Source organism: Phoca vitulina, unplaced genomic scaffold (assembly GCF_004348235.1).
Source record: "Phoca vitulina isolate PV1807 unplaced genomic scaffold, GSC_HSeal_1.0 scaffold12, whole genome shotgun sequence".
NCBI classification, from domain to species: Eukaryota; Metazoa; Chordata; class Mammalia; order Carnivora; family Phocidae; genus Phoca; species Phoca vitulina.
Window position 1 is genome coordinate 45,176,746 of NW_022589715.1, and position 27,169 is coordinate 45,203,914.

The window sequence follows — 27,169 nt, forward strand, 5'->3', positions numbered from 1 at the left end:
TGTTGGCTGTAAATAAAGGTGGTTTCTTCCTTTCCAAGCAGTATGCCCTTTTGTTATCCCCCTTCTTCTCCTTCTCCTCCTTCTATTTTATTTTTTTGGCCTTACTGAACTGATTAGATAATATTGAATAGAAGTGGTGAGAGGGGGCACCCTTGGCTTATTCATAATGGAGGTGGGGGGAGGGAGAAGTCAGCCCCTCACCATTCAGTACGATGTTAGCTGTAGGTTTTTCGTAGATGCTTTTTATCAGACAGAAGAATGTCAAGAACCGTGAAGGATGTGAGATTTTAATAGTACTTTCCGGCTAAGAAGCTAGCCTGCTACAGCTGCATGGATGAAAGCAGAAAACATGAGACTCCCGGGTCAGAGACAAAGGAATTGATTGCTTACAGCACAGCAAGCAACATGAGCTTCACAGGCCCATGGGTTCTCATTACGCCCATGGGTGCTGCAGAACAGCAGGTGGATACTACATAAGAAACCCAAATATTTTATAAAGTGTGTAAGCAAATATGTCTGACCTTTGCCCCAAAGTGAGCCATTTTCTTTATTATACTGGACAGCAACCAAACCAGTTCTCTGGTCTGGAGGGAGACACTATCTGTTCATCCTTGGCTGTTCACTATACAAGCATCCTTAAAAATATAGTCTAGAAGAAAAGACTGTCAGTGTCCCTGTTTGCAAGACATGAGAAAATGTGAGACACCCTACTTCACCTCCGTTAGGATTGCTATTATTAAAAAAAAGAAAGAAGGGGCACCTGGGTGGCTCAGTCGTTAAGCGTCTGCCTTCGGCTCAGGTCATGATCCCAGGGTCCTGGGATCGAGCCCCGCATCGGGCTCCCTGCTCCGCGGGAAGCCTGCTTCTCCCTCTCCCACTCCCCCTGCTTGTGTTCCCTCTCTCGCTGTGTCTCTCTCTCTGTTAAATAAATAAATAAAATCTTTAAAAAAAAAAAAAAAAAAGAAAGAAAAGAACAAGTGTTGGAGAGGATATGGAAAAATTGGAACATTTGTGCATTGCTGGTGGGAATGCAAAATATGCAGCCATTTTAGAAAACAGGATGATGGTTCCTCAAAAAAAAAAAAAAAAAAATTAAAGCTGTAATTACCATCTTATCCAGCAATTCTACTTCTAAATATATACCCCAAAGAATTGACGGCAGGACTTAAACAGATAGTTGTACACCCATGTTCATAACACTATCATTCCCAAGAGCCAAAAGGTGGAAAAAACCCAAATATTCATCAACAGATGCATGAGTAAACAAAATATGGTATGTAAATCATAATATGTATATATATGTATATATACAATACAAATTATTCAAACTTAAAAAGAAATGGAATTCTTTTTTTTTTTAATTCTTTTGTTTTTTTAAGATTTTATTTATTTATTTGACAGAGAGAGACACAGCGAGAGAGGGAACACAAGCAGGGGGAGCGGGAGAGGGAGAAGCAGGCTTCCTGCTGAGCAGGGAGCCCGACGTGGGGCTCGATCCCAGGACCCTGGGATCATGACCTGAGCCGAAGGCAGACGCTTAACGACTGAGCCACCCAGGCACCCAAGAAATGGAATTCTGATACATGCTACCACATGGGAGAACCTTGAAAACATTACTCAAGGTTAAAATAAGCCAGGTACAAGAAGACAAGTGTTGTAGGATTCCACTTTTAGGAGGCACCTAGAGTAGGCACATTCATGGAGCCCAATTTATGACTATTGACGTTGACCAAGGTCACTGGGCTAAAGTAGTGTTTGTCAGGCTTCTCCACTGCAAAGTTACTCACCTCCTCCTCCACCCCCAGTCCAGACCGCACTCTTTGGAAGGAAGTCATTATGTGAGCTCCTACTTAGGAAGAGGAAAGTTGAGCTCCCCCTCTTGAGGGTGGAGTATCTGCACCATTTATGGGGAATCCTTCTGTATGGGAGATTTGCCTCCTTTCCCTTGTTTATTAATTTATTCAATCATTATTTGTAACAATGTGTACTTGTGGATATTTATTTTATACTTTGGGTTATAAGCCAATACTATTTTGTTTACTTTGTTGCTTAAATGGTTCCAGCTTTGGCCATTGGGAGCTCTTGCAGTTGGCAGGGGGTTTTTTGTTTTGTTTTTCTTTCACTTTGTTTTTAACTAATAGACTTTACTTTTTAGAGTGGTTTTAGGTTACAGAGAAATGGAGCAGAAAGTACAGAGAGTTCTGATATACCTGCTTCCAGCCCTATTTTTCCCTACCCCAAGTTTCTCCTATTATGAACCTCTTACATTAGTGTGGTACACTTATGACAATTGTCAATATTAATATGTCATTATTAACTAAAATCCATAATTCACATTAGGAAGTCACTCTTTTTAAAAAATTTGTATTTATTTATTTCCAGAGAGAGTGAAAGAGAGAGAACAAAAGAGTTCAAGCAGGGGGAGTGGCAGGCAGAGGGAGAAGCAGGCTCCCTGCTGAGCAAGGAGCCCGATGCGGGACTGGATCCCAGGATGCTGGGATCATGACCTGAGCAGAAGGTAGATGCTTAACTAACTGAGCCACCCAGGCATCCCAGGGGGTCACTCTTTATCTTATACATTCGATGGGTATCAGCACACGTATAATGACATGGATCCACTGTCATGGTAACATACAGTGTAGTTTCACTAAAAATCCTAAAAATTCTCTGTGCTCCACCTATTCATGTCTCCCTCCCTCTGAAATCCCTGGCAACCACTGATCTTTTTACTGTCTCCATAATTTTGCTTTTTACAGGATGTCATAGAGTTGGAATCACAGTATGTAGCTTTTTCAGATTGGCTTCTTTCACTTAGCAATATGCATTTAATATTCTTCCATGTCTTTTTGTGGCTTGATAGCTCATTTCTTTTTTTGTTTGTTTGTTTCTAGTTGTGTTAAGTACAACCAATTGTGCAACTAATCTCTAGAACTCTTTCATCTTGCAAAACTCATACCCCATGCTCATTAAAAAACAACTCCCCATTTCCCTCTTCCCAAAACCCCCGACAACCACTCTTTCACTTTGTACCAATTAAATGACTCCAGGTACTTCACTAGAGTGGAATCATACAGTATGTATCTTTTTGTGACTTGTTTATTTCACTTAACATAGTATCTTCAAGGTTCTTCTGTGTTATAACACGTGTCAAAATTTCCTTCTTTTTTAAGGCTGAATAATATTTCATTGTATGTATAATACCACATTTTGTTTAGCCATTCATCCATCAATGGACACCTGAGTTGCTTCCCTTTTTGCTGTTGTGAATAATGCTGTGATGAACATGGGTATACAAATATTACTTTGAGACCTTGCTTTTACTTCTTTGGGGTATATGCCTAGAAGTGTAATTGCTGGATCATATATATTTTTTATTTCTTTAGGAACTCCCATATACTTTCCATAGGAACTGTACCATTTCACATTTCCACCAACAGTGTACAAGGGTACTGGTTCTTTCAGATCCTTGCCAACACTTTTTACTTTGTTTTTAGTTTTTTAAATACTAACCATCCTAATGTGATGTGATGTGGTATCTCATTCTGGTTTTGATTTACATTTTACCTAATAATTAGTGATGTTCAGTATCTTTTCACATGCTTGTTGTCCATTTGTATATCTTCCTTGGAGAGATGTTAATAGCTCATTTCTTTTTATGGCTGAATAATATTCCATTGTATGGATATTACTATAGTTTATATAGATATATGGATATATACTAGAGTTTGTTTACCCATTCACATATTGAAGGACATCTTGGTTGCTTCTAAGTTTTTAATAATTATGAATAAAACTTCTTTTTTAAAAAGATTTATTTACTTATTTGAGAGAGAGAAAGAAGACACGCGAGTTGGGGGAGGGGCAGAGGGAGAGACAGAGAGAGAGAAGCAGACTCCCCGCCAAGAATGGATCCTGATGTGGGGCTCGATCTCACAACCCTGAGATCATGACCTGTGCTGAAATCAAGTTGGATGCTTAACCAACTAAACTACCCAGGCGCCCCGTGAATAAAGCTTCTATAAGAGTTGTGTGCAGGGGGGCGCCTGGGTGGCTCAGTTGGTTAAGCATCTGCCTTCAACTCAGGTCATGGTCCCAGGGTCCTGGGATCAAGCCCCATGTTGGGCTCCCAGCTCAGCAGGAAGCCTGCTTCTCCCTCTCCCCCCTGCTTGTGCACTCTCTCTTTTGCTCACTCTCTCTCAAATAAATAAATAAAATCTTAAAAAAAAAAAAAAGAATTGTGTGCAGGTTTTTGTGTGGACATATTTTCAACTCATTTGGGGAAATGCCATGGAGCATAACTGCTGGATCATACAGTAAGAGTATGTTTATTTTGTAGGAAGCCACCGACCTTTCTTCCAAAGTGGCAGTATCTTGCATTCCCAGAAGAAATGAATGAGTTCCTGTTACTCCACGTTCTTGTCAGTGTTTTGCACTTTAGCCATTTTAATAGGTGTGTAATGATATCTTAATGTTTTAATTTCCCTAATGACATGATGTTGAACTGTCTTTGCATATGTTTATTTGCCATCTGTTTATCTTCTTTGGTGAAGTGTCCAGATATTTTTCTCATTTTTAAATTGTGTTGTTTTCTTATTGTTGATTTTTAAGAGCTTTTTATGTATTTTTGATACCAGTTCTTTATTATTATGTGCTTTGCAAATATTTTCCCCCAAGCTGTAGCTTGTCTTTCCATTTTCTTAACAATAACGTGATCACAGAACCTAAGTTTTTAATTTTAGTGAAGTCCAACTTACTAATTTTTTCTTTCATTGGTTGTGCTTTTGCTGTTGCATCTTGTTGTAGTTTTAATTACTAATAATTATTAACTCAATTACAAATAAGTACACGATTATTTAGATTTCTATTTCTTCTTGATTTAAGTTTGGTAATATACAATATCTTTTAAGAAATTTGTTAATTTAGGGCACCTGGGTGGCTCAGTTGGTTAAGCGACTGCCTTTGGCTCAGGTCATGATCCTGGAGTCCCAGAATCGAGTCCCGCATCAGGCTCCTTGCTCGGCAGGGAGTCTGCTTCTCCCTCTGACCCTACCCCCTCTCACGCTCTCTCTCTCTCAAATAAATAAATAAAAAATCTTAAAAAAAAATTTGTTAATTTCATCTAAATTGTTGAATTTATTGGCATTAAGTTCTTAATAAAGTTTTGTTGTCCTTTTAATATCTATAGGATCTGTCCTTATGTCTCATTTCATTTCTGATTTTGCTAATTTGGGTCCTCCTTTTTTCCCATTAATTAATCTGGCTAGAGGTATATCACTCTAACTGATCTTGTCAAAAAATGTTTCATACATTTTTTTTTTCATATACTGTCCAGTTTTCTGGTTGTTTACAGAGGAGCTTAAGTTTGGTCCTGTCACTCAATTATGGCTGCAAGTCAACATATCAGGGTGATTTCTTAAACTGCCTACACCCTCAATAGTTTCCCTAAGGTTCTTAGAAGCCCAAATCTTTTACATGGCTTTGCAGGACCTGGCGCCAGCTCTTTTCCTTTGTGGCCACACTATTAGCCTTTTAGTTCACCAAAAATCTCCTGTTCTCTTCTATCCCAGGATCTCAGTGATTGCTGTTGCCCTTGCCCAGAACAATAAACTATGCTTTCAGTTCCAATACCTGTTTCTTTTAGATCTCAGCTTAAATCACATTCTTCATGGTAGCCTCCCCTAAACCCTAGATTAAATGTTTTCATAGCTCCTTATCCTTTTCTTTCATGGTAATCATCACAATTCATAATTGCATTTACATTTTTTTGGAGAGATTGTCTATTTTTATTTCTTAGTGCATATTGTATATCCAACAATTAAAGCTCAATGCTTGGGATTAGGCACTGAAATACCTGATTGAAAAAATGCTCAGTTTACCAAGGGTGTGGAATTTTTTCTCAATTCCTTTCCTGATATACAAGATCATCATATAAATTTAGTTACACTGCAGAGTACTTGGCTGCAGTCTCCACTTAAGAATTCTCGACCATTGGGGTGCCTGTGTGGCTCAGTCGGTTAAGCGTTGGACTCTTGGTTTTGGCTCAGGTCATGATCTCAGGGTTGTGGGATGGAGTCTCGCATTGTGCTGCTTTCAGCGTGGAGTCAGCTTTTCTCTCCCTCTGCCCAGCTCCCCTACCCTGCACTCCCTCTCTCTCAAATTAATAAAATCGAAAAAAAAAGAATCCTCAGCCATTAGAGGCGCCTGGGTGGCTCAGTTGGTTGAGCTGACCAACTCTTGGTTTCAGCTCAGGTCCATAGTCTTGGGGTCCTGGGATCAAGCCCTGCCTGGAGCCCTGCATGGAGCACCATGCCCCTCCCCCACAAAAAATAAATAAAATCTTAAAAAAAAAAGAACTCTGGGGTTCTAAAATCTCCCCTACGTTAATATTCTCTACAATGTCTCCTTTCTGTCCAATTGCTAGTTTCTGCTTTTATTAAATTTTCCCCACAAGATTGATTTCTAAGTATTTACTTGAACCAAAATCTCAAAGTTGAGGAAAATCTATAATAGAAGTAAATCTATTTATACAAAAATTTTGTGTAAGAATCACTTTTGGTTAAAAAGGGGTTGTTTATCCACTACATTATGAGGTAAATAAGGCTTCCTAACTTGCCTTGAGTTCACTGAAAAATGCCTCCTCCAAGAATGCATTTGTAAACAAACTTTTGGAACACAACTATCAAACACATGTGTAACACATGGCTATTTCAATTTGCAGTTGACAGCTTCTAACAGTTCTCTATTTAAAATTTCATGAAACATAGTAACACTAAGATTAATAACTGTTTTCATTCTTAAAGATTTTCAACAGTTTAATCTAAATTTTTGCGAGCTTTATTTCCGGTTAAAAAAAAACAACTAGCAAATTAGCATGTCCCGAAATTCTTAAGGGAAAGACTAATGTTTTAACCCATATTTTAGTAAGTTATTTTCTAAAAATGGTATATATTTCTTCCCCCTTCAGAACTAGTATGAGCTAGATGAATGCAATAGTGAGAATAAAACTTTTTTTTTTAAGATTTTATTTATTTATTTGAGAGAGAGAGCACATGGGGGGGTAGGGTCAGAGGGAGAAGCAGACTCCCTGCTGAGCAGGGAGCCCGATGCGGGACTCGATCCTGGGACTCCAGGATCATGACCTGAGGCGAAGGCAGTCGCTTAACCAACTGAGCCACCCAGGCGCCCGAGAATAAAACTCTCAAGGAATAAATACATGAGTCCCAAATGCCTATGTTTGGTAAAATTTTGTCTATCAAAAAGGTGCTTCGGAAGGAGTTAGGGCTTAGAGAACGTGGTAGTTTAAATCAATATGGCCGTCTCATTTGACTCATTTTAAATAAACAACTCTACATAGCTAATACCATTTAAATTACCAGCACAGAATTTCAAAGGGAAGTGGGGGGTAGGGGGATTAAAATTAAGATATTGGGGGGCGCCTGGGTGGCTCAGTCGTTAAGCGTCTGCCTTCGGCTCAGGTCATGATCCTGGGGTCCTGGGATCGAGCCCCGCATCGGGCTCCCTGCTCAGCAGGAAGCCTGCTTCTCCCTCTCCCACTCCCCCTGCTTGTGCTCCTGCTCTCGCTATCTCTGTCAAATAAATAAATCTTTAAAAAAATAAAAAAAATAAAATAAAATTAAGATATTGGTTGTAGATTATTTCATTTTATAATGGATGCCCCAATTTTTAAACACATGGTACTACTGGGAATTGTTGAAGTAACAACTACTATATTTAGAAATAATCTTAATTTCATAATCTGCTCAATTTTTCTTACATTTCAAAATATCTCATATATATATATATATATGCACAGGAAAAGAAGTTCATGTTCAGGAAGAGAATAATGTAATTAACACTATTTTAGCTTTCAAAATGATTAAAATGGCTTGTAAAAACCAGGAAAAACAATACTTCTGACTTTTAAAAATTCTGAAATTGAAACTTTATTTTTCATTTGTATGACTTCAACTTTGTAACACCAAAATGGAAAGGGCATGTGTATGTGTAAGTATGAGCCACTTACATCTACACTACCCACCCCAAAAGGACAGAGAAAGTACACCAATGTTATAAAACAAGGTTTATTCTGCAATACTTTATCATAATGAATTGCATCTCTTTGGTAAAAATAAACTTTATAAACATTTTAATAATCAGAGATTAGATACAAAAACTAAATATCTGTTAGGTTGCTTTTAATATGAACAAAGACTGGCAACTGAGAAGTGGTTCACTTGTGACTGGTCATCTATTGGCAGTTATAACTCAAACTCAGGGCAATTTTTATGCTACATTAGAAAAGAGGATAAGGAAACCAGTTTAATAACTCAAATTTCTTGAATCAGAAAGCATTCTTACACTTTCATTTAAAAATAAATAGTAGTTACAGTGAATTGGCAATTATACATTTTTATACACTATATGATGGCAACATAATACTTTAAAATTAAGCACTTAGTTTAATAAGAAATGTACAACAATGGCACTGGCAGTTAGATGCAGAAATAAATGTGCTTTAAGAAAAAATGGCAGGTATAACATTAAAATACTCTACTTTGTCTTTCAATAAATACTTTGAGTACATCATTAATATAGTGAAGTAAACTTTGTTTAAATCAAAGCTTACACATTTCAAACTAACAAAAAAAAAAAAAAAACAACTGTAAAGTATATGTAAACCAGAAAGCCTTTAATTAAATGTGTGGTCTTCACAAATGGTTGTTAAGTTACTGTAGTATTTAAGACAAAAGTCTTTACAGCTTTGTGAATTATTCACATCTGTTGATTAAATTGCTAGGAAAGGCCTCCTGGTCTACGAAGACACACACATTCCCTCAACACTTTCTCTACCTTTGAATTCGTGCTTACATATATTTAACTGACCACCTAATATGAACCTTTTACATAATGCCTCAGAAAGTAGCAAAAGAAAAAATATATATATTCTAAGCCTTACTATATACAGGGGATCTAAGTTAAGAGAAGTCATGCCGGCTATAGGGAGGAAAGGAAAGGCTCAAAGGTGGAAAAAAGGAGGCAATCCACCAATAATTAGCTTTTCCATGAATACAAGTAATGTTTTCTTTCTCTGAATTTGAAAGGTAAAATAAAATATTAATGAATCTAGTAATATATTGCACAAATAAATTTCAAAAATCTATATTCAAGAAACACTGATTCTATTTGGGATGGGAAAGATGAAGATTAATTGTGCTGACTCAAAACTTCACTAGAAATCTATTATAAACTAGAATCGGTTGTAACAATTTATATTGATGTAAGGCAAATTATGTTAGCTTAAATCACAGTCTTAAAATATGCTGGAACATTATCTCTCTGGGATTGCCAAACTGTTTCTATTACAGTATAATTTCTTATTAATATATTATTAGAAATACAATTTCCAGTCCATAGGACTTGAAACGACTTTCCTTAATTGGGTGGTTATTAGCCATGTTTTTATCTCAACACACCTGAGGAATGGGGTCATAATATCTATGAAAGTAATAATGGGGGAATCATAATTAAAAAGGTACTTCCCCTTGAAAACAACTGCCTCAGTAAATCAGCAAATGGAAAAAGTGATGCACTGAATTCTGTATATTAAGTGTAAAATACCATATGACTTCTTCCCATTAGCTTTTAGTATGAAAGCATTCTTGTCTTTGCTAGTGATGCACTTAAACTTTTAAATTTGAAGAGGGAGAGAATATTAAGTTTAAAGAATTATTGTTATTTATATTAAGCCAAAATAATTTTGAAGATCCCTCTAAGGGGGAACAACTCTCCCCCTCCTTATCTTAAATCATCCTCCTCTGCTTACGAAGAGTAATTATCTAATGGACAGGAACGAGAGAGAACATCTGTGGTACAGAATTTCAGTAGAACAAAATAAACTGGAACCAGGTCACTGAAACACACTGTTACTAAGGTCTATCCAGAGGGCCACCATAAACAGCTTTAAGATACTGTTATTGAAATGATTTTTATAATCTGTGTACTATTTATACTGTGGTATAAGCATTTTTTGGTGTGTTATAGTCACTCTCTATGTAAAAGGTGTTAACTTGGATTAGCCATTTTCTGTAGTAGAGGTGACAAAAATGAAGAAGAAAAAAAAACAACCCCAAATACCTCATCCTGCATACTTAAAAACTATTTTTCATTATCAACAAATTTAAAAATTACTGTATTTCAACAGCACTGATTCTATTAATGTGGCTATCCAAGTTCAATTACAATTAACATGGAAATGGGACAGATAATATTAATGTTGTTATCCCTGGCTCTGGCCTAAAGTTTTGCCAATTGAAAAAGATGTTTTCATTATGCTTCTCATTCAACAGTTTTGCCCAAATAAAATTTACAAGTTAAAATAAAAATACCTCTTAAAAAAAAATCCAAGAAAATGCTTTAGTCATAGAAACAGCTGAAAGTAACCAACCAAAATCACGAGCCTATGTATGTATGTATATGTATATAGAAATTATCAGAAAAATGAAAACAAGGTCATTGTTATAAAACAGAATGCACCATGAGATTAAGACTGAACTTTTGGAAAGTTGCTTCTATCACCGTAAAAAAAAAAATATATAATAAGTTTAGTTTTACTAGTATCCTGTGTTCTTTCTAAATTAATATAGTCAAACTATAAAAATGATATGAAAAAATGTCTCATAGAGCAGATTTGTTCAAATGCTTAAAATGCCTTAGTCAATGCACCTTTGGAACAGCAATATAAAATCTTTTAGCATGGAATAAATGGCACATATGTATTATACTGCCTCCCCCAAAGGGTGTACTGTATAAGATTTAATTTTATATGAATTTTCAAACTCATGAAGGTACTTGGTTTCTACAGTCTTGTTAAATCCTTTTAAATTTAATTAGGAATACATACAAACTTAATTCATACAAACCTTGGACAGAAGTTTTTTCCTAAATGATCTATCTTTATTTAAGAGGACATAAGTAGTAAGTATTCAAAATGTTTATATTAGGTCACACTCCATTCCTACTACAAAATTCCCAGAATGCAGTCCATTTAACAACAAATGAAAGATTCTCTTATTGCAAAAAGTGTGTCAAAATGAGTGTTAACTCCGTAACATACTTTATGGCTATATCCTCTCTCACTGGGTTATTTTTACTCAACAAAGACAGCTAGTGGCTAAAATTCAAACAATGGTTGCAAAGCACTTTGGGAATGAACAAAAGGCCCCAATAAATGTTATGCAACATCTGGGAAGTAAAAAAAATTCAAAGATAATATTATAATAGGAATTGGAGTGTTCTTATTTGAAATTTTACCACAAAACTGCCTTTTCTAAATTTCAGAACTCTTTGTTATACCTCCTGCCTATGTAGCCAAAAGAAGCTTTCTAGACATCTAGGACCTTTTCCAATTTATATTCAACTTTGTCCACGCTTCAGCGAAAAATAATTAAAAACTAAAATTAAGACAAAATAAAAAAATCCAAATCTCATTCTACTGGATTGCATGTGTCCAGAGAGAAGTATGTGAGAAAGACATCAGCAACATTTTTAGCTGGATCAGCAACTACAGTTAATTACAAATGATTGGAAAAGAAAATGAAAAAAAGTTACAGAGTTGCCAATTCTTACACTTTAACACATTAAGAGAATGAAAGATTTTTCCTACAAGTTTTAAGACACAGGCTGTGGATTTTCTTACATAAAAATTTCCAAATCTTAGACACACTTATCACAAAAATTATGCTTTTAGGACTTGGCAGCGTATCTATGGTTGGGCATGATCCTAACAGCAATTATTTAATAAAAATTAAAACAAACATGTTGAGAAATAAACAAGTAATTAGCACCCCTCCCCCACCCTAAAACAAAAGAAGTCCATTATGGCTTTGATATCCCTTGTAAAGAATTAAGTAGAAGAGTATTGCCACACTTTAAAATAATTTCACACTAGTAAGTATTTCTATTTTTTCCGCTGCTTTTGATTTTGTGTCTTCGCAGTACTTATTAGGGAACCCAGACATGTTCGGATTCCAGCAAGGTGGAGCAGAGATCCAGCTGCCTCTTTGAGCTCTTCATCAATTTCTTGACATAACTGTTTGCGCATCTTTTTGCCTGGCTGCCCTTTTTCAGAGGCATCTGCACAAGCCTGTGATGCATAGCCACTGTCTCCAAGAGGATCATCTTCATAATCAACATCTGTATCTTCTTCACTGTGAAATCCTTCACTGCCATCACTTCCCACATGGCTACTCTTTGGGATAAATTCATATGCCTCATCCACAGAGGACAGAGAAGACACACTAGACCTGGACGCACAGCGCTGTGCTGCCATGCTGCTTGCACTGTAATTGTGGTCTTCTTTTGGATCAATGCTTGTGGCCAAAGAATCACTCTCTTGCAGTCGCACACTACTGGGATGATTAAATGCATTGCCATAACTCCTCTTTTTTTGCATTGCTGTTTTAAGAGGAAGAGGCTTCTCACCTGTGGAAAAGAAAACTTCCATCAATAGGTCAAATGCATCCGATTGCAAGAAAAGGCCATTTAAACTACTATATCACTACTGAATAGTAAGTGCTTTAGGGTTAGTAATGTTCTGTAGGTTTTTGTTCACTTGTTTCTTTTTTTACTTAGACCACATATCATCCTGTAGGTATTAGCTTGAAATATTTTAAAATCACTTAATGATACGTCTTGACCTTTCCATGAAAAATATAATTGTTTTGAGCTGTTTGTACAGAATGTTTCAATAGGAATGTGCCACTGTTGAGCTAACCATTTTCTTATTGATATTTAGATTTTCCCAATTTTTCAGTACTGTGAATAATATTGCAATGAAAATCATTCTAGACGCTTCTTCTTACACATATGCAAATATTCTTCTAGAATACCAAGAAACAGAATTATTAAGTAAAAGAATATATACATTTCAAATTATAATTGTTTTTTTTTTTTAACTGAAGTATAGTTTACATACAACCTTATATTAGTTTTAGGAGTACAACATAGCGATTTGATAATTCTATATACATTATGTAATGCTCACCTTGTGTAGTCACCATATAGTTATTACAATATTATTGACTATATTCCCTATGCTGTACTTTTTAACCCCCTGTGATTTATTTTTTAACTGGAAATTTGTAACCTCTTAACTGCCTTTACTTATTTCACTCATCCCCCCACCCTCCTTCCCCCTGGCAACCACCAGTTTGTTCTCTGTATTTATAAGTCTGTTTTTTTTTTTTTTTTTAAGATTCTACTTATTTATTTGACAGAGAGAGCACACGTGCACACGTGCACAAACGGGGAGCGACAGGCAGAGGGAGAAGCAGGTCCTAGGACTCTGGGATCATGACCTGAGCCAAAGGCAGATGCTTAACTGACTGAGCAACCCAGGTGCCCGTTTTTTGTTTTTTGTTTTTTTAAGATTTTTATTTATTTGAGAGAGAGAGAACAAGTGAGGAGAGGGGCAGATGGGGAGGGAGAGGGACAAGCACACTCCGCACTGAACATGGAGCCTCATCTCAGGGCTCCATCTCACGACCCTGAGATCATGACCTGAGCCAAAATCAAGAGTCAGGCACTTAACGGACTGAGCCATCCAGGCGTCCATTTGTTTTTTGTTTGTTCATTTGTCTTGTTTTTTAGATTCCATATGAGTGAAATCATATGGAATTTGTCTTTCTCTGGCTTATTTCACTTAGCCTAAAACTCTCTAGGTCCATTTATGTTGTCAAGAATGGCAAGATTTCATTCTTTTTTTATGGCGGAGTAATATTCCATTGTGTATATATATCACATCTTTATCCACTCATCTACTGATGGACAGAGGTTGTTTGCTTCCGTATCTTGGCTATGCAAATAATGCTGCAATAAAACAGGGGTGCATGTATCTTTTCGAATTAAGTGTTTTTGTTTTCCTCAGGTAAATATCCAGAAGTGGAATTACAGGATGGTATGGTACTTCTATTTTTAGTTTTTTGAGGAACCTCCATACTGTTTTTCACAGTGGCTGCACCAATTCACATTCCAACCAACAGTAGGTTCCCTTTTCTATACATTCTCATCAACACTTGTCATTTCTTGTCTTTTTGATACTATACATTCTGACTGGCATGAGATCTCACTGTGGTTTTGCTTTGCATTTGTAGCTGGTATTTTCAAATTGTGTTCCAAAATGGTTGTACTAATTTACATCTTACAGTGTATGACAATATCCAGGTCCCACAATTAACACCTAATATTATCAATCATTTTAATTTTTCATAATCTCATGGACAAAAAAAGGTAGTATCTCAATATTGTTTCATTTTGCATTTCCCTGTCTTCTAGAGAAGTTGCCTATCTTTTCAAATGTGTATTGTTCACTTTATTTCCTTCCCTGAGCCCACCTAATTCATATATTTTCTTGGCTTTTCTGAACATTTTTCTTATTTCTTACTTGTAGCGTCCTTTTATATACATATACTCAATACTAACCATTTGTTTGTTATATACATAGTAAAAAAATGTTCTCAGTGTTTCCCTTGTGTGACTTTTCTTACATATATTTTTTGTTGTCAGAACTACAAAATTTTGATGTTTAATTAAATTTACCTATGCTTTCTTTTATGGATTTTGCACTTTGTATCTGAAGGGTTTTCCAATTCCAAGGTTATAAATATATTTTCCTATATTTTCTTATTTATGGCTTTCGTTTTTACTTTTAAATTCTCAACCTTAATTTCTATACATGTTATTATTTCTTTGTTTCTTGGTCCATGTAAAAATATCTATCAGCGTATTAACTTCAATCTCATAACTGCTCACATATATTAATGGAAATATAATAAAATAGAAACTAAGTAATTCAAAAGAAAACACAACTTAGTTGGAAAAAACAATTTTGCCTATAATATTTAAATATTTTGCATTCTAAATTACATTTGATAAAGCACTCACAAAAATGTATTTTAGGAAGAATGGGATGATTGCTTACATTCTAAAATGCCTTGTTCTATAGAAGTATTTAAAAGCATCATTGCAGTGGCAGCATCGATATCAGATTCTGAAAAAGGAAAAGAGTAACAATATTAATGTTCTTTATAAAAGAGAGGCTATTATAAGTATTTGCAAAGGTAACCAATGTTAAGGGTTGGTGTATATTCTTTTACTTAAATACATACACACACACATTAAACAAAATGAGACACATTATTCTGCAATCTGTTTTTGTTCACCTAAAATTATGAACAGTTTTGTAGATAGTATCAAATAAAGGAGAACTGAGAAGTACTGTAGATAATAAAATTTATGATTTTCTTAATATCTAGCTTACTTTACTGTAAGAAGACAGTATGTTATTCATAAAGCATACAAAATATGTGTTCATCAACTGTGTATGTCATCACTAAGGCTTCCAGTCAACAGTAGACTATTAGTAGTTAAGTTTTTGGGGAATCAAGTTATACATGGATTTTTTTAACTGCATAGGGAAAGGAGGCAGGGGTCAGCACCTCTAACCCCCGCATTGTTCAGGGGTCAACTGTAATTAACTAAAAATGTACACTAAGGCATTATTACTTTTTAGCATTTTTACCTTAAAAAAAAGGATTTATTTATTTGAGAGAGAATGAGAGAGACAAAAAGAGAAAGGGAGAGAACGCAAGCAGGGAGAGGGCCAGAGGGAGCGAATATCGAAGCAGACTCCCATGACCCATGAAATCAGGACCTGAGCCGAAACCAAGAGTTGGACACCCAACCGACTGAGCCACTCAGGCGCCCCTACCCTTTTTAGCATTTAAAAAATATCTTTATCTGTGCATATCTGCAGTTATGAAGTACTTCATTAATTACATACTAGTTACAGGAGTTAAAAATATGTGTATTTGGTCAGTCTAGATCATGTGAATTTACAAATGCTAAATAAATAATTATTGCTGGCACAAAAGTATCAGTAATGTTTTTAATCATAATTATATATGAGCCCACAAGTACTATAGCCTTCATAGGAGGTCAAACATAATTATGGATATTCCATAAGGAAAATGAGCTTTAAAAGGATGGTAAAATTAGCAGGTTCTACTCCAGATAAAGTCATTATGCTCTCATATCTACTTTTCTGCTAGAAGTTCTTCTCCATCTTGGTGATCTATTATTCTGAATAACTGTAATTAAATAAAAGTAATATGGTATAATCTAATGTGAAGGAAAAGTTAGAAAATATTTAGAAATTTTAGGGGCGCCTGGGTGGCTCATTCGTTAAGCGTCTGTCGTGGGCTCACGTCATGATCCCAGGGTCCTAGGATCGAGCCCCGCTTCGGGCTCCCTGCTCGGCGGGAAGCCTGCTTCTCCCTCTCCCACTCCCTCTGTTTGTGTTCCCTCTTTCGCTGTGTCTCTGTGTCAAATAAATAAAATCTTAAAAAAAAAAAAGAAAATATTTAGAAATTTTAGATTACAAAGGATGTTTAAAGTAAGACTCAGATATGAAACTTCCCATTTCTATCTCAAAGCCATAAAATTATTACCCCGTTTTCCATTTTATTTGTAATACCTAATTATAAAGTTATTTTAGATAATAAAGCCATAAAGATATTGACTTGTTTTCTCCCCAACTTGACCATAAACTCTGTGAAGACAGAAAAAGTTACTGACTTTACCAAACAGATGTAAATAAATCAGAAGATGGTTGTTATGAAAGAGCATATCATACTACAACTCTTTCCCCTTCAATAAACTGTGACCTTGTGAAACAAGAGTCTCTATGAATGCCTTCCCAATTAAGGTAGGAACCTGTCTTATCCCCTATGTTCCACAATGCCTGGAACAATAGTAGGTCCTAAATAAATGTGTCAATAATAAAGTATATGACCTCCTTGCCCTCCTTTCCTTAGATTAAGCTAATTATCACCAAATTACTAACTAATGTTGGGTATCAATGGGCTTGGCATGTTCTGAGTATTTATTAACTCCTCTAATCCTCACAACTTTATGATGTGGGTGCTATTAGTATTTCCATCTTAAAAATGAAAAAACCAGACACAGACAGGTCTGGGGGTGGTGGTGGTAGAACTTGAACCTCTCAGTAGTCTACTTCCAGAATCTAGGCCTTCAATTTGTACTCTATCAATCATCAATCATTAATATTCACTAAGTATCCATGACTAAAGTAGGAAACTCTGCAGGATTTACAAAATATACTGGAAATTCTCTATTCTGTTATTCACTCAATAAAACGAGTATCCTGTTATGAGCCAGACATCATTCCAGGCTGTGGGAATATAGCAAAAAACAAAACAGGAAAACCCCTAACCTCTCAGAACACAAAGGAATAATTAAAACACAGTATGTCACAAGGTGACAAACACGAGGGAGAGAAACTAAGCGGAAAGGGGGATAGAGAGTGTTGGGAAGGGTGACTGCACTTTAAATACAGAGGTTAGAGAAGGCTTCAAGAAGAAGCAACCATTGAGCAAAGATTCAGGGAGATGAGAAAAAGATATCCGAAGGAAAAGTATTTCAAGGCAGAAAGAACAGTAAGTAAAGAGTATGAATCAGTGTTTCTCATGTCATAGCCAAGAAAAGATCTCTCCAATTCTAGTCTTTTAGAATGAGACCTGACTATAATTTGATAGAGTTCAGTATTCTAACATGTCTTTGAAGAAGAAAAGATTCAGACTCTAGCCCATATTGTACCTCTGTGTGAACTGAAAAAAAGCAAGTCTGCCTCCAGGTGAATGCTTCCCTGTACGAAGGCACACAGCTTGAAGACTGGAGCGTGGGCTGAATTTCAGACCCCGCTCACTGCCTCAGCCAAGTGGCTCTGTGCAGGGCAAATCTTGATTGGCATTATGCAAAAGCCCTGACAGAGAGTTTCCTGTTCCATGAAATAATTTTTCTTTTAATAAAAAAAGGTCTACCTTGTTTCCAATTTCATTAAAAAAAAAAAAGGAGGTGATGGTGAGGGAGAATCTAACACTGAAAAGCATAGTTAGGAAAAAATTTCAGAAAATTTATAATCTTATAAATGAAGTACCTATAAAATCTTATCAAAAAAGTTAGTGTATCTCTAGCTTAACTTCCTATAGTAAACTTTCATTAGAATTCAAGGAGTCATATTTCTTAAAAACAATACCTAAAACTAAAGAAAATTGGTGAGGCTTATCCTGACAACATAAGAAAGCTGCATGAACACCACTTCTCTTCTTAGTTTCCAAATATTTAAAATGGTAAAATTAGATACTATTTTTGTAACAGTAGAAGGACAGGAAAAGTGTACCTTAAACACATTTATTTCTTGTATAGATTTATTATAACCAAATTAATTTGAACTCTCCCACATGAAATTAACTTTATGAAACCGAAAACCTCCCTGCAAAAGAATTTTATCTATATGTAATTTGTTTGGTTTCAAACATTTTAAGTATGCTTCCCATACCTTGCCAATTAGCTCTAGAAAAATGTCTAACTGCAAGAGAAATGACCCCAAACACTCAGTAATCAAGAATACCTGATGACCGATGATTTGACCAAGGTACAATCTTGAACTTCTTAGAACAAATACAACGAAAACTCTCTGTGTAGACTTTACAATTTTTATTCAGAGTACCCCATCTCTTTTAGTATTAAAATTAAACTGAAGACTTACTTGTTTATTGTCACAATTGAAGACACTTCATGTTATTTTTTCATTGATAATACTTTAGCTATTTAAAATGTAGCTCTGTGTTTTTAAAAACATACTATTAGCTAGGTTACCACTATATCCAGTTCATAAAGAATAAAAATTTGGTTCTTTTATAAAGTCTTTTGTATATATTTTCTCTGACACTATTTAGTTTAAGCAAATAATTCACTTCCAGTTGAAATTCATTTGTCATTAAGAGTCATGAGATCCACCCAAATAGTGATTTAAAAAACCTACTTAGTTCAAAGTCATATTATTTCTCTTTTTTCCTTCATAGTTCTGACTGGAGTTCAAAACATGCTACTGATTTAATAATTGATTCAAATAAATTTCTGTCATAATTGTTAATTTGTATGTCCTGGTTTGTATTTCCTTAGCCCTGATGCTGGGAAATTACTAACAATAACTGAGAAAAAAATCCTAAGACACTAGGTTCAGCTATGTGAAACTGAGGGTTATGACACAAACTGACACATTTCTGTTATCTGATTTTCAATCCATTTGCTTAAGGAATGATATGAGAACCATGGAGGCAGAATTTAAATTGTTATAAGCTCAATAATAACTATAAGGACTTATTACATCTATCAAAGCTAACATACACATTTACAGAGCATCCAAACAGAGAAGCTGTCTCTTGTGATTCTTTAATAGAGAAGAGCAATTTTGATATACTGCCAATACTTTAAGCTGTTTGGACCACTGGTTTAGTTTAATTTCTATTAAGATACAAATTATGCTAATTTGGAATCTTAAATTTGAACCTAGATTTGCACTTAGCCCCTAACATCATCATTAACTGTCTAACGTTTATATTTGCTTGTAGTATACTAGTGCTTCAGTATAAATACTATAATTCAGTAACTAGAATGTGAGTTCCATTTTTGTCATTTTGTTCACTGATGTATCCTTGTGCCTAGCACACAAGTATGTTCAATAAATATTTCTTAAGCAGATGAATTTATTCTAAATCCACACCAAACCAAAATATTGACAAAAAAGATTCTGTTTTGCTATCTCAGTATCAGATTCCTGTGCCTCCTGCCCTGTTATACAATACTGTAATATATATATTGGCACAGAAAATTAGTCATTGTAAGGTGAGCAAGAGAGACAACTATACTTTAAAACTGCTGCACCCACTTTGGGTGATAGTGACTATTTCTGGAGTTTCTCCGCCTAAATAAGTTCTCCTATTGCTCGTATGTGTTTGAAGGTAGCTCTATTATAATGATTAGTAAAGATGATTCTGTGAAGTGATAGATGAATCTAATACTGGATTCTAATACTGGAACTCAATGACACCTAAGTGACCTTAATAAAACACAGAACTGACAATGTTGCCTCATTCTTTAAAGCCCTTCAGCAGCTCCCTCAATGCCTCATACCTAGTAGGAGTGCAGGTTCTGAAATCAGAGTTTCTGAGTTCCTTGTATGCCTTTTACTAGTGATGTGGCCATGAGAAAGTTACTTAATCTCTCCAAACTTCAGTTTCCTTATTAGGTAAGAATACCTCAAAGAGTTGTAAGGATTAAATGAGATAATGCACTTAAAGCACCGTAGTAAGGAACCCAATGCTAATGTTATAATTATAGGAGTTCAAACTCATTACGCTAAATAAGTTCTCCTTGATTTGGCTAATGCTCGCTTAAACTTCTTCATTTGGCTTGCCCATGCTAAATGACCACATCTACAGCTACTGGACCAAGGCTGCCGTATCCTCTTCTATAATCCTAGGCTTCAGCCATACTCACTGGCCTGCAGTTCCTAGCAGATACCCTCCAACAAGGTCAAGTATTTCCCCAACTTCTGAGGTCCAGCTCAAGCACCACTTTCTTTTCTAAGGGGCCTTTTCTGATCTACCTCTAAGCTTACTCTGCCACTTACTTCCTTTTTCCCCAATGTACTCTGCATAACCTTCTCAACCTTCTTCAATTAAACTGTACAGTTTTTGAGAGCAGGGCCTGGGTCTCTTTCATCTCTGCATATCCCAAAGCACCCATACATTACTTGGCACTATGTGGGAATTCAACAATTACTTGTAGAATAAACAGTTGATTGTTTAGTCCATTTAGTGCTGTGTTTTTTTCAAACTTTTCTCTAGAATTAATATCGAGAGAAGAAAAAGCAAATTTCCTCATAAGTCTATCAATAGGCCCTAAAGCAACCTGATTTAAATATAAATTTTCTTAAGTTTTTGTGTGGTCTTATGTTTTCCTCTAAAACTTGTAAGAACTGTATATTCTATTCCAGGACAGGCCTGCATTTGTTTTTTGTTTTTTTTTAAAGACTTTATTTATTTATTTGACAAGAGAGAGACACAGCAAGAGAGGGAACACAAGCAGGGGGAGTGGGAGAGGGAGAAGCAGGCTCCCGCTGAGGGGGCAGCCCGATGCGGGGCTCGATCCCAGGACCCTGGGATCATGACCTGAGCCGAAGGCAGACGCTTAACGACTGAGCCACCCAGGCGCCCCAGGCCTGCATTTGTTTTAACCTGGAACTCCAAGGCCCCTTGCCATCAAGCCTAAGACTCACCAGTACAGAGATGGAGGGAAGTAAGCTATTAGCAGCACTAGAGAGATGATGCACCATATGTCTAAGTCATTAGATGAAGGAGAAGTGCTATGCTCTAGTTATGAAAAATTGCGGCTAAAACTAGCAGGAGAGGGGTGCTTGGGTGGCTAAGTCAGTTAAGCATCTGCCTTTGGCTCAGATCTTGATCCTGGAGTCCCAGGATCGAGCCCCGTGTCATGCTCCCTGCTCTGCAGGGAGTTGGCTTCTCCCTCTCCCTCTGCCCCACCCCCTGCAGCTTGCTCACTCTCTCTCAAATAAATAAATAAAATCTTAAAAAAAAAAATAAAACTAGCAGGAGAAAATTGTGCAAGTGTCTGCTCCCCAAAAGAAGCAGCAGAATTAGGATAGAATGGAATAAGAGCAAGAAGAGATTCTAAATAAATCCAGAATTCACAAAGAAAATGTTCTCAAAATCTGTATATGAACTGAGCTTGAAAGACTAAAGGTCAGAACTTATTGAGATAATAAAAATATGCAGTTTCTGCAATGCCTAAATGTAAAGAGAAACCACATCTACCCATGAAGGAAGGAGAAAATGGATACTTGCATTATGTTAAGCCAGAACATTATCTGAACATACCCTCAATCCTCTTAACTTCTTTGCAGAATTCTCTTCAGCTTTTCACACCCTTTCCCTCCCTCATTTTTACAGACCATCATCACACTGCTTCCTAGGCTTGGCTTAGTGTAGTTTCAAAGAGCCAAAATGTGTCTGATACACAGAAAAGACTTCTGGTCTGCGGATTTCTGTTTTTAAAAGTCACAGAAATGTTTCTAGGCCTGAAAGTGACAATGCTAGAAAACCTCATGTTAATACATCACTAATTTATAATATTAACTATGAGTAGGGGGCAAAAACTACTAATTCAGAATTTTTATGTACTTTAGAAAAGTCATCTACAGAATTCTGAAAGTTAACTTGCTGTCTTCTTAAAGTTCTTTACACTTAACCTATAAAAGAAATATTCTAAACTATATTCTAATCCAAACTTCCTCTGAAGAGGGTCAATAAATATTTTAGGTTTTGCCAGAGAAGAGGCATAACCAAGGATACAATACAGAGATCTCTGTTGCAACTACTTAACTCTGTTCTTATGGTGAATTTTCACATGCCTTGAAATATTTTTTTTATTATTTTTCAACTATTTATAAATATAAACTCACAGGCCATGTAAAAACACATGGCAGGCCAGATATGGCCCAAGGCCTAGTTTGCCAATCTCTATTCTAGTCTAAGACTTGAAAAGCAAACTCTATACTGATAGTATTACTAAGAAATATTTTCCTATTTTCAAGGAGAAATACACATAAGAGGAAATGAAAAAAAAGGGATATACAACAGTATACATAGTATGAGCCTAACATTTGGAGAAAAAGTGTGTGTGTGTGTATGCATGCAGACACATCTACTCGTTTTTAAGGAGTAAAAAGAACCAAAGTAATTAAAACAAAATGTTGACGATAATAAAGAATAAGTTTTAGTTTCTTTTTTTTTGTTTTATTTAAATTCAAGTTAGTTAACATATAGTGTATCATTAATTTCAGGTTAGAATTTAGTGATACATCACTTACATTTAACACCCAGGGCTCATCATATCAAGTGCCCTCCTTAATACCCATCACTCCATTTCCCCAACCCCCACCTAACCTCCCCTCCAGCAACCCTCAGTTTGTTCTCTATAGCTAGGAGTCATTTAGGGTTTGTCTGCTCTCTTTATCCTATTTTATTTTTCCCTCCCTTCCCCTATGTTCATCAGTTTTCTTTTTTTTTTTTAAAGATTTTATATATTTATTTGACAGAGAGATAGCACAAGTAGGCAGAGAGGCAGGAAGAGGGAGAGGGAGAAGCAGACTCTCCACTGAGCAGGGAGCTCGACGTGGGGCTCGATCCCAGGACCCTGGGATCATGACCTGAGCCGAAGGCAGACGCTTAACCAACTGAGCCACCCAGGCACCCCATCAGTTTTGTTTCTTAAAATTTAGTTTCTTTTTAGAAATGTTTTTATTTTCCAAATCTTCTACAATGAACATGTAATACTTTTATAATCAGAAAAAAATTAAATAAACAGAAAATCCTGATATTTGACCTGAGCTGTTATGATTTAAAGTAATGTTCTTACACACATACCTTTAAGGGTTCGCACCTGGTTCTGCTTGAGTACAGAGCTTAAGAAATGAGGTGATAAAGAGCCACTGAAAAATAAAGATAAGATAAATATGCTTATAAAAACCTTCATTTCACTTTTTATGAACTTAGTCACAAATACAACTAATTTATACAATAAAAAACACAAACTATTTTTACCTTGTTTTCTTTGCTAATACTATTCAGTTTAGAAGAGTCTGCCAAAGCAGAAAGAGCATTAGATCCAAGATTAAATCACAACTATTTGGACGTTCTTAGGCAAAATAATTAATTTCTTAGTTTCTTCATCTGTAAAATAGGAATAATTAAACCTCCCACATAGGGCTGCTGTGATGAATAATAATAATGCATTTAAAATGCCTGTAACAATAGACAATACATAATAGTTACTATTTGGTTTTGTACTGGATGCTTAAGTTTGATATGATATTCATATAGGTGTTACCACAGAAATGAAAGCGTTTATCGAAACAAATGTGTGAAGAGAACTGTATGGTAATGATGCAAAACAGATAAGTTCCTGATTTTATTAAGAAATATTAATGTCAAATTAAACTTGCTACAGTCATAAAGAGATTAGGAGTTCTGTTTTTTTTTTTTTTTTTTTAAAGATCTTATTTTTAAGCAATCTCTACACCCAGCATGGGGCTTGAATTTACAACCCCAAGATCAAGAGTCACATGCTCTTCTGACTGAGCCAGCCAGGCATCCCAGTTTTGGCTTTTTTTTTTTAATTCCAAAAATTAAATCATTTTTGGGACACACTACTTCTGTTCTTTGGAATTTGTGATACCATAAAAAAATCTGTTTTGCTAACTAAATTGTAAGTCTATTTCTCATTCATAGTTTTACATATACTATATTTCATTCTTTTTCTCAACTTATCAATAATGACATGAAAAGGCTACACAAAGATCTATTGGATGGAACCATCATTTGCCAAACAATGAAAAAGAGAAAATGTTTCTAAAAATATTAAGGTAATGTTTTAAAGTGAAAAATTATCTTTATGCTGTCATTTATCTGTTTTTAAACCACAAAATCATTTTTATTTAACATATGATAAAGCTAAAAGATAAAATCATGAAAATGCAACCTATCAAAGGCACAGTGAAGCGCATATCTAATGGTATACAACAGTGTCAATTCTCTCATTTAATCTTTAATTTAAAAAAAGCATAGCTAAATAAAACACATAAATGACCATAAACAGAACTTACCATTAGTTTCTAAATTGTTTTTTTTTTTAAACTAGGATACCTCATAAGCACCAACATTAACTGATAAAGAAGATACCAAGTCCCAAACAATGAGGATATAAATTCTGATAACTTTTCTAGGTTTCATTTCATAAAGATAAACCACTCAATCGTTCTTGTGACAATAATCCTTCCAATCTACTAGTAAACAAGCTTAAAATCTCAGTGAGAAGATATATATTACTAATTTCAACTTTAGCCTTCCTAATTTTTTATTGTATTTCAGCTACAACCACTCCACTTGAAGTTATTTAATAATAATTTAAGAAATTAAACATTGTATGGAAATACTGATAATTGTTGCAGCTGAAGAGTTCATTATAGTTTTCTCCCTCCTTTTGTGTATGTTTGAAATTCTCCATCTAGCATTTTATTAAAAAGCTTTTAAAATTTTCCAAAAAACAAATTAGCCATGATAAGGCCACCCTCAAAGTATCTCAACAAAATCTGGCATTTTCAATTCAAACAAATGTACATAATAGAATTAAAAAATAAAAAATTCTGAAGCTTCTTTAGGAAACGGAAACAAAATCAGATTTGAGGTGTCATTTTCAGCTTTGACTTAAAATGGGAAAACTGTAAGATCAATAAGAGTCACTGAGTTTGAAAACAAGAGCCAAGGAAATACATTACAGTTATATTTACCAGCAGAAACAAAACAAATAAAAAAGTCAAAGCATTATTTTACTTGTCAGACATTTTAAAACTTGAGACTGTGAACATAATTTTCAAATATTAAATGTGTTGTGAAAGAAAACCAAACTTAAAATAGAAAAAGATATAAATATATCCATAAAAATGTTACAATGACAAACTGTTAAGCATCTTATTTTAAAAAGCTTAAATATACTTTTAATTTCCCATGTCTTTAGTCTGCATTAGTACTGCAGGCAATTAAAATAATTTAAACCTTTTGTACCTGAAATCATTATTATAACGTTCTGTAGGGTTTACTTATACTCAGGAGTGACTGTATTTTCCAGAATTTATGTTCTCACCTATCAAATATCCTGTTTCCTAATAACACAAGTTGACTATAAGTAAAAATGCCTTAGGCTAATGTCTTATCCATAAGTTATTCTCTGTGCAATAAAAAAAAACCCCAAACCTTACAACTTTGTTAGGTTTTTCCATGTCATACAATGAAATCTTATGTCACCATTGACACTTATATGGAAGATTCTGTACCTTTGTGGAGATGCAGGAGGGGTGTAAAATGTTAATGCTGAGGAAAAAGGTTGCTTCTTCAGTGCCTGCATAAGGTTGGGTTTATATTCTGGATCAACACACCATAAGGAACCTTTTCCATTAACCTAAAATAAAATACACAAGAATTATTAATGTGCAACTTTAAGACATACACAATCAGTGCCTGAATGTTTTCACTAAATTTGTGTGGGGGAAAAAAAAATCCTACAGTATGCTTTTGAGTACAATGCAAAGGTTGAATTAAGCTTGCTCTAAGTGCATTGTATGGTCAAAAGCCCTGGAGGCAGGCTGCCTGGGTTCTTAGCTCCAGCTCTGCCATTTACCTGTTGTGTGATCTTAGGAAAATTAACCAACCTCTATCTCTCCAGGCCATTATTCCTTCATTGGGAAGGTAGGGATGATAACACTACCTATCTCATAGGGCTGTTATGTGGATTAAATTATGCATAAAGTACTCTGCATGTTGCCTGGCACATAGGGCCACAGGACATGACAATCACTTCATAGTCTGTGAGAATGGTACAACCCCAAGATGTACAGTGAACAGCATGGAGGGCTGTACAATGTGGTCCTCCACATGGTAAGATGTAACAAATATAAGCCATTATTGTTACTGTTATAGAAAAACCAGGAAGAAAAGGAAAAATTAAGCTTTCTATGCAGCATCATTTCCCCAAAAGTGGTAAGCAGTATGAGATCAGGTGATGCAGCAAAAAATTTTTATTTTTTAATGGCATTAACAGTAATGCTTAAGTTCTCATTTAAAGCAAGTTTAAATTTAAAAAGCAAATGATTTCAGGGGCTCTTGGGTGGTACAGTCAGTTAAGCAACCAACTCTTGATTTCAGCTTGGGTGTGATCTCAGGGTTGTGGATTGAGTCCGGCACTGGGCTCCGCACTCAGAGCAAGTCAGCTTGAGATTCTCTCCCTTTCCCTCGGCCCCTTCCTGTGCTCACGCCCCCGCTCTCTCTATATACGAAGAAGTACAGTCTTTAAAAAAAAAAAAAAAGCAAATGGTTTCATGAAAAGCACAGGAAAAGTCTCAAAGAGTGGTAAATCAACAACTGAGGTATGAAAAAGACTCCTGTAAAAGATAACAGAGAGGAAGGAAGAATCAGCCCTTCCCTCAAGATCATTAAGTTAAATCTGAGTGACTTTTAGATAATATGGCAATGAGCACACAAACCCAGATTCCATTGAAATAATCAAGAGAATCTAAAAATTATGGAATTTTTATGATTACTAGAAACCAGAGAAACCATTAACAAAAGTGCCTGCTGAATTTCAAATGGGACGTGCCTGAAAGAAGGGCTTGTGT

General features: G+C 35.5%; 1 protein-coding gene across 3 annotated transcripts in view; it reads right to left on the bottom strand.

The window, feature by feature from the left end:
- Positions 1 to 7,965: 7,965 nt before the first annotated feature.
- The window catches only part of FOXN2 (forkhead box N2), a 69,997-nt gene continuing 50,793 nt past the window's right edge, over positions 7,966 to 27,169 (bottom strand). For all 3 annotated transcript variants that reach the window (XM_032411018.1, XM_032411017.1, XM_032411019.1), the window contains exons 3-6: positions 25,832 to 25,956; positions 23,367 to 23,431; positions 14,978 to 15,046; positions 7,966 to 12,480 (exon numbers count right to left, since the gene is read on the bottom strand). In XM_032411018.1, the coding sequence (XP_032266909.1) occupies positions 11,957 to 12,480; positions 14,978 to 15,046; positions 23,367 to 23,431; positions 25,832 to 25,956 (783 nt within the window). In that variant the 3' untranslated portion in view covers positions 7,966 to 11,956. The remainder of the gene's footprint in view (positions 12,481 to 14,977; positions 15,047 to 23,366; positions 23,432 to 25,831; positions 25,957 to 27,169) is intronic.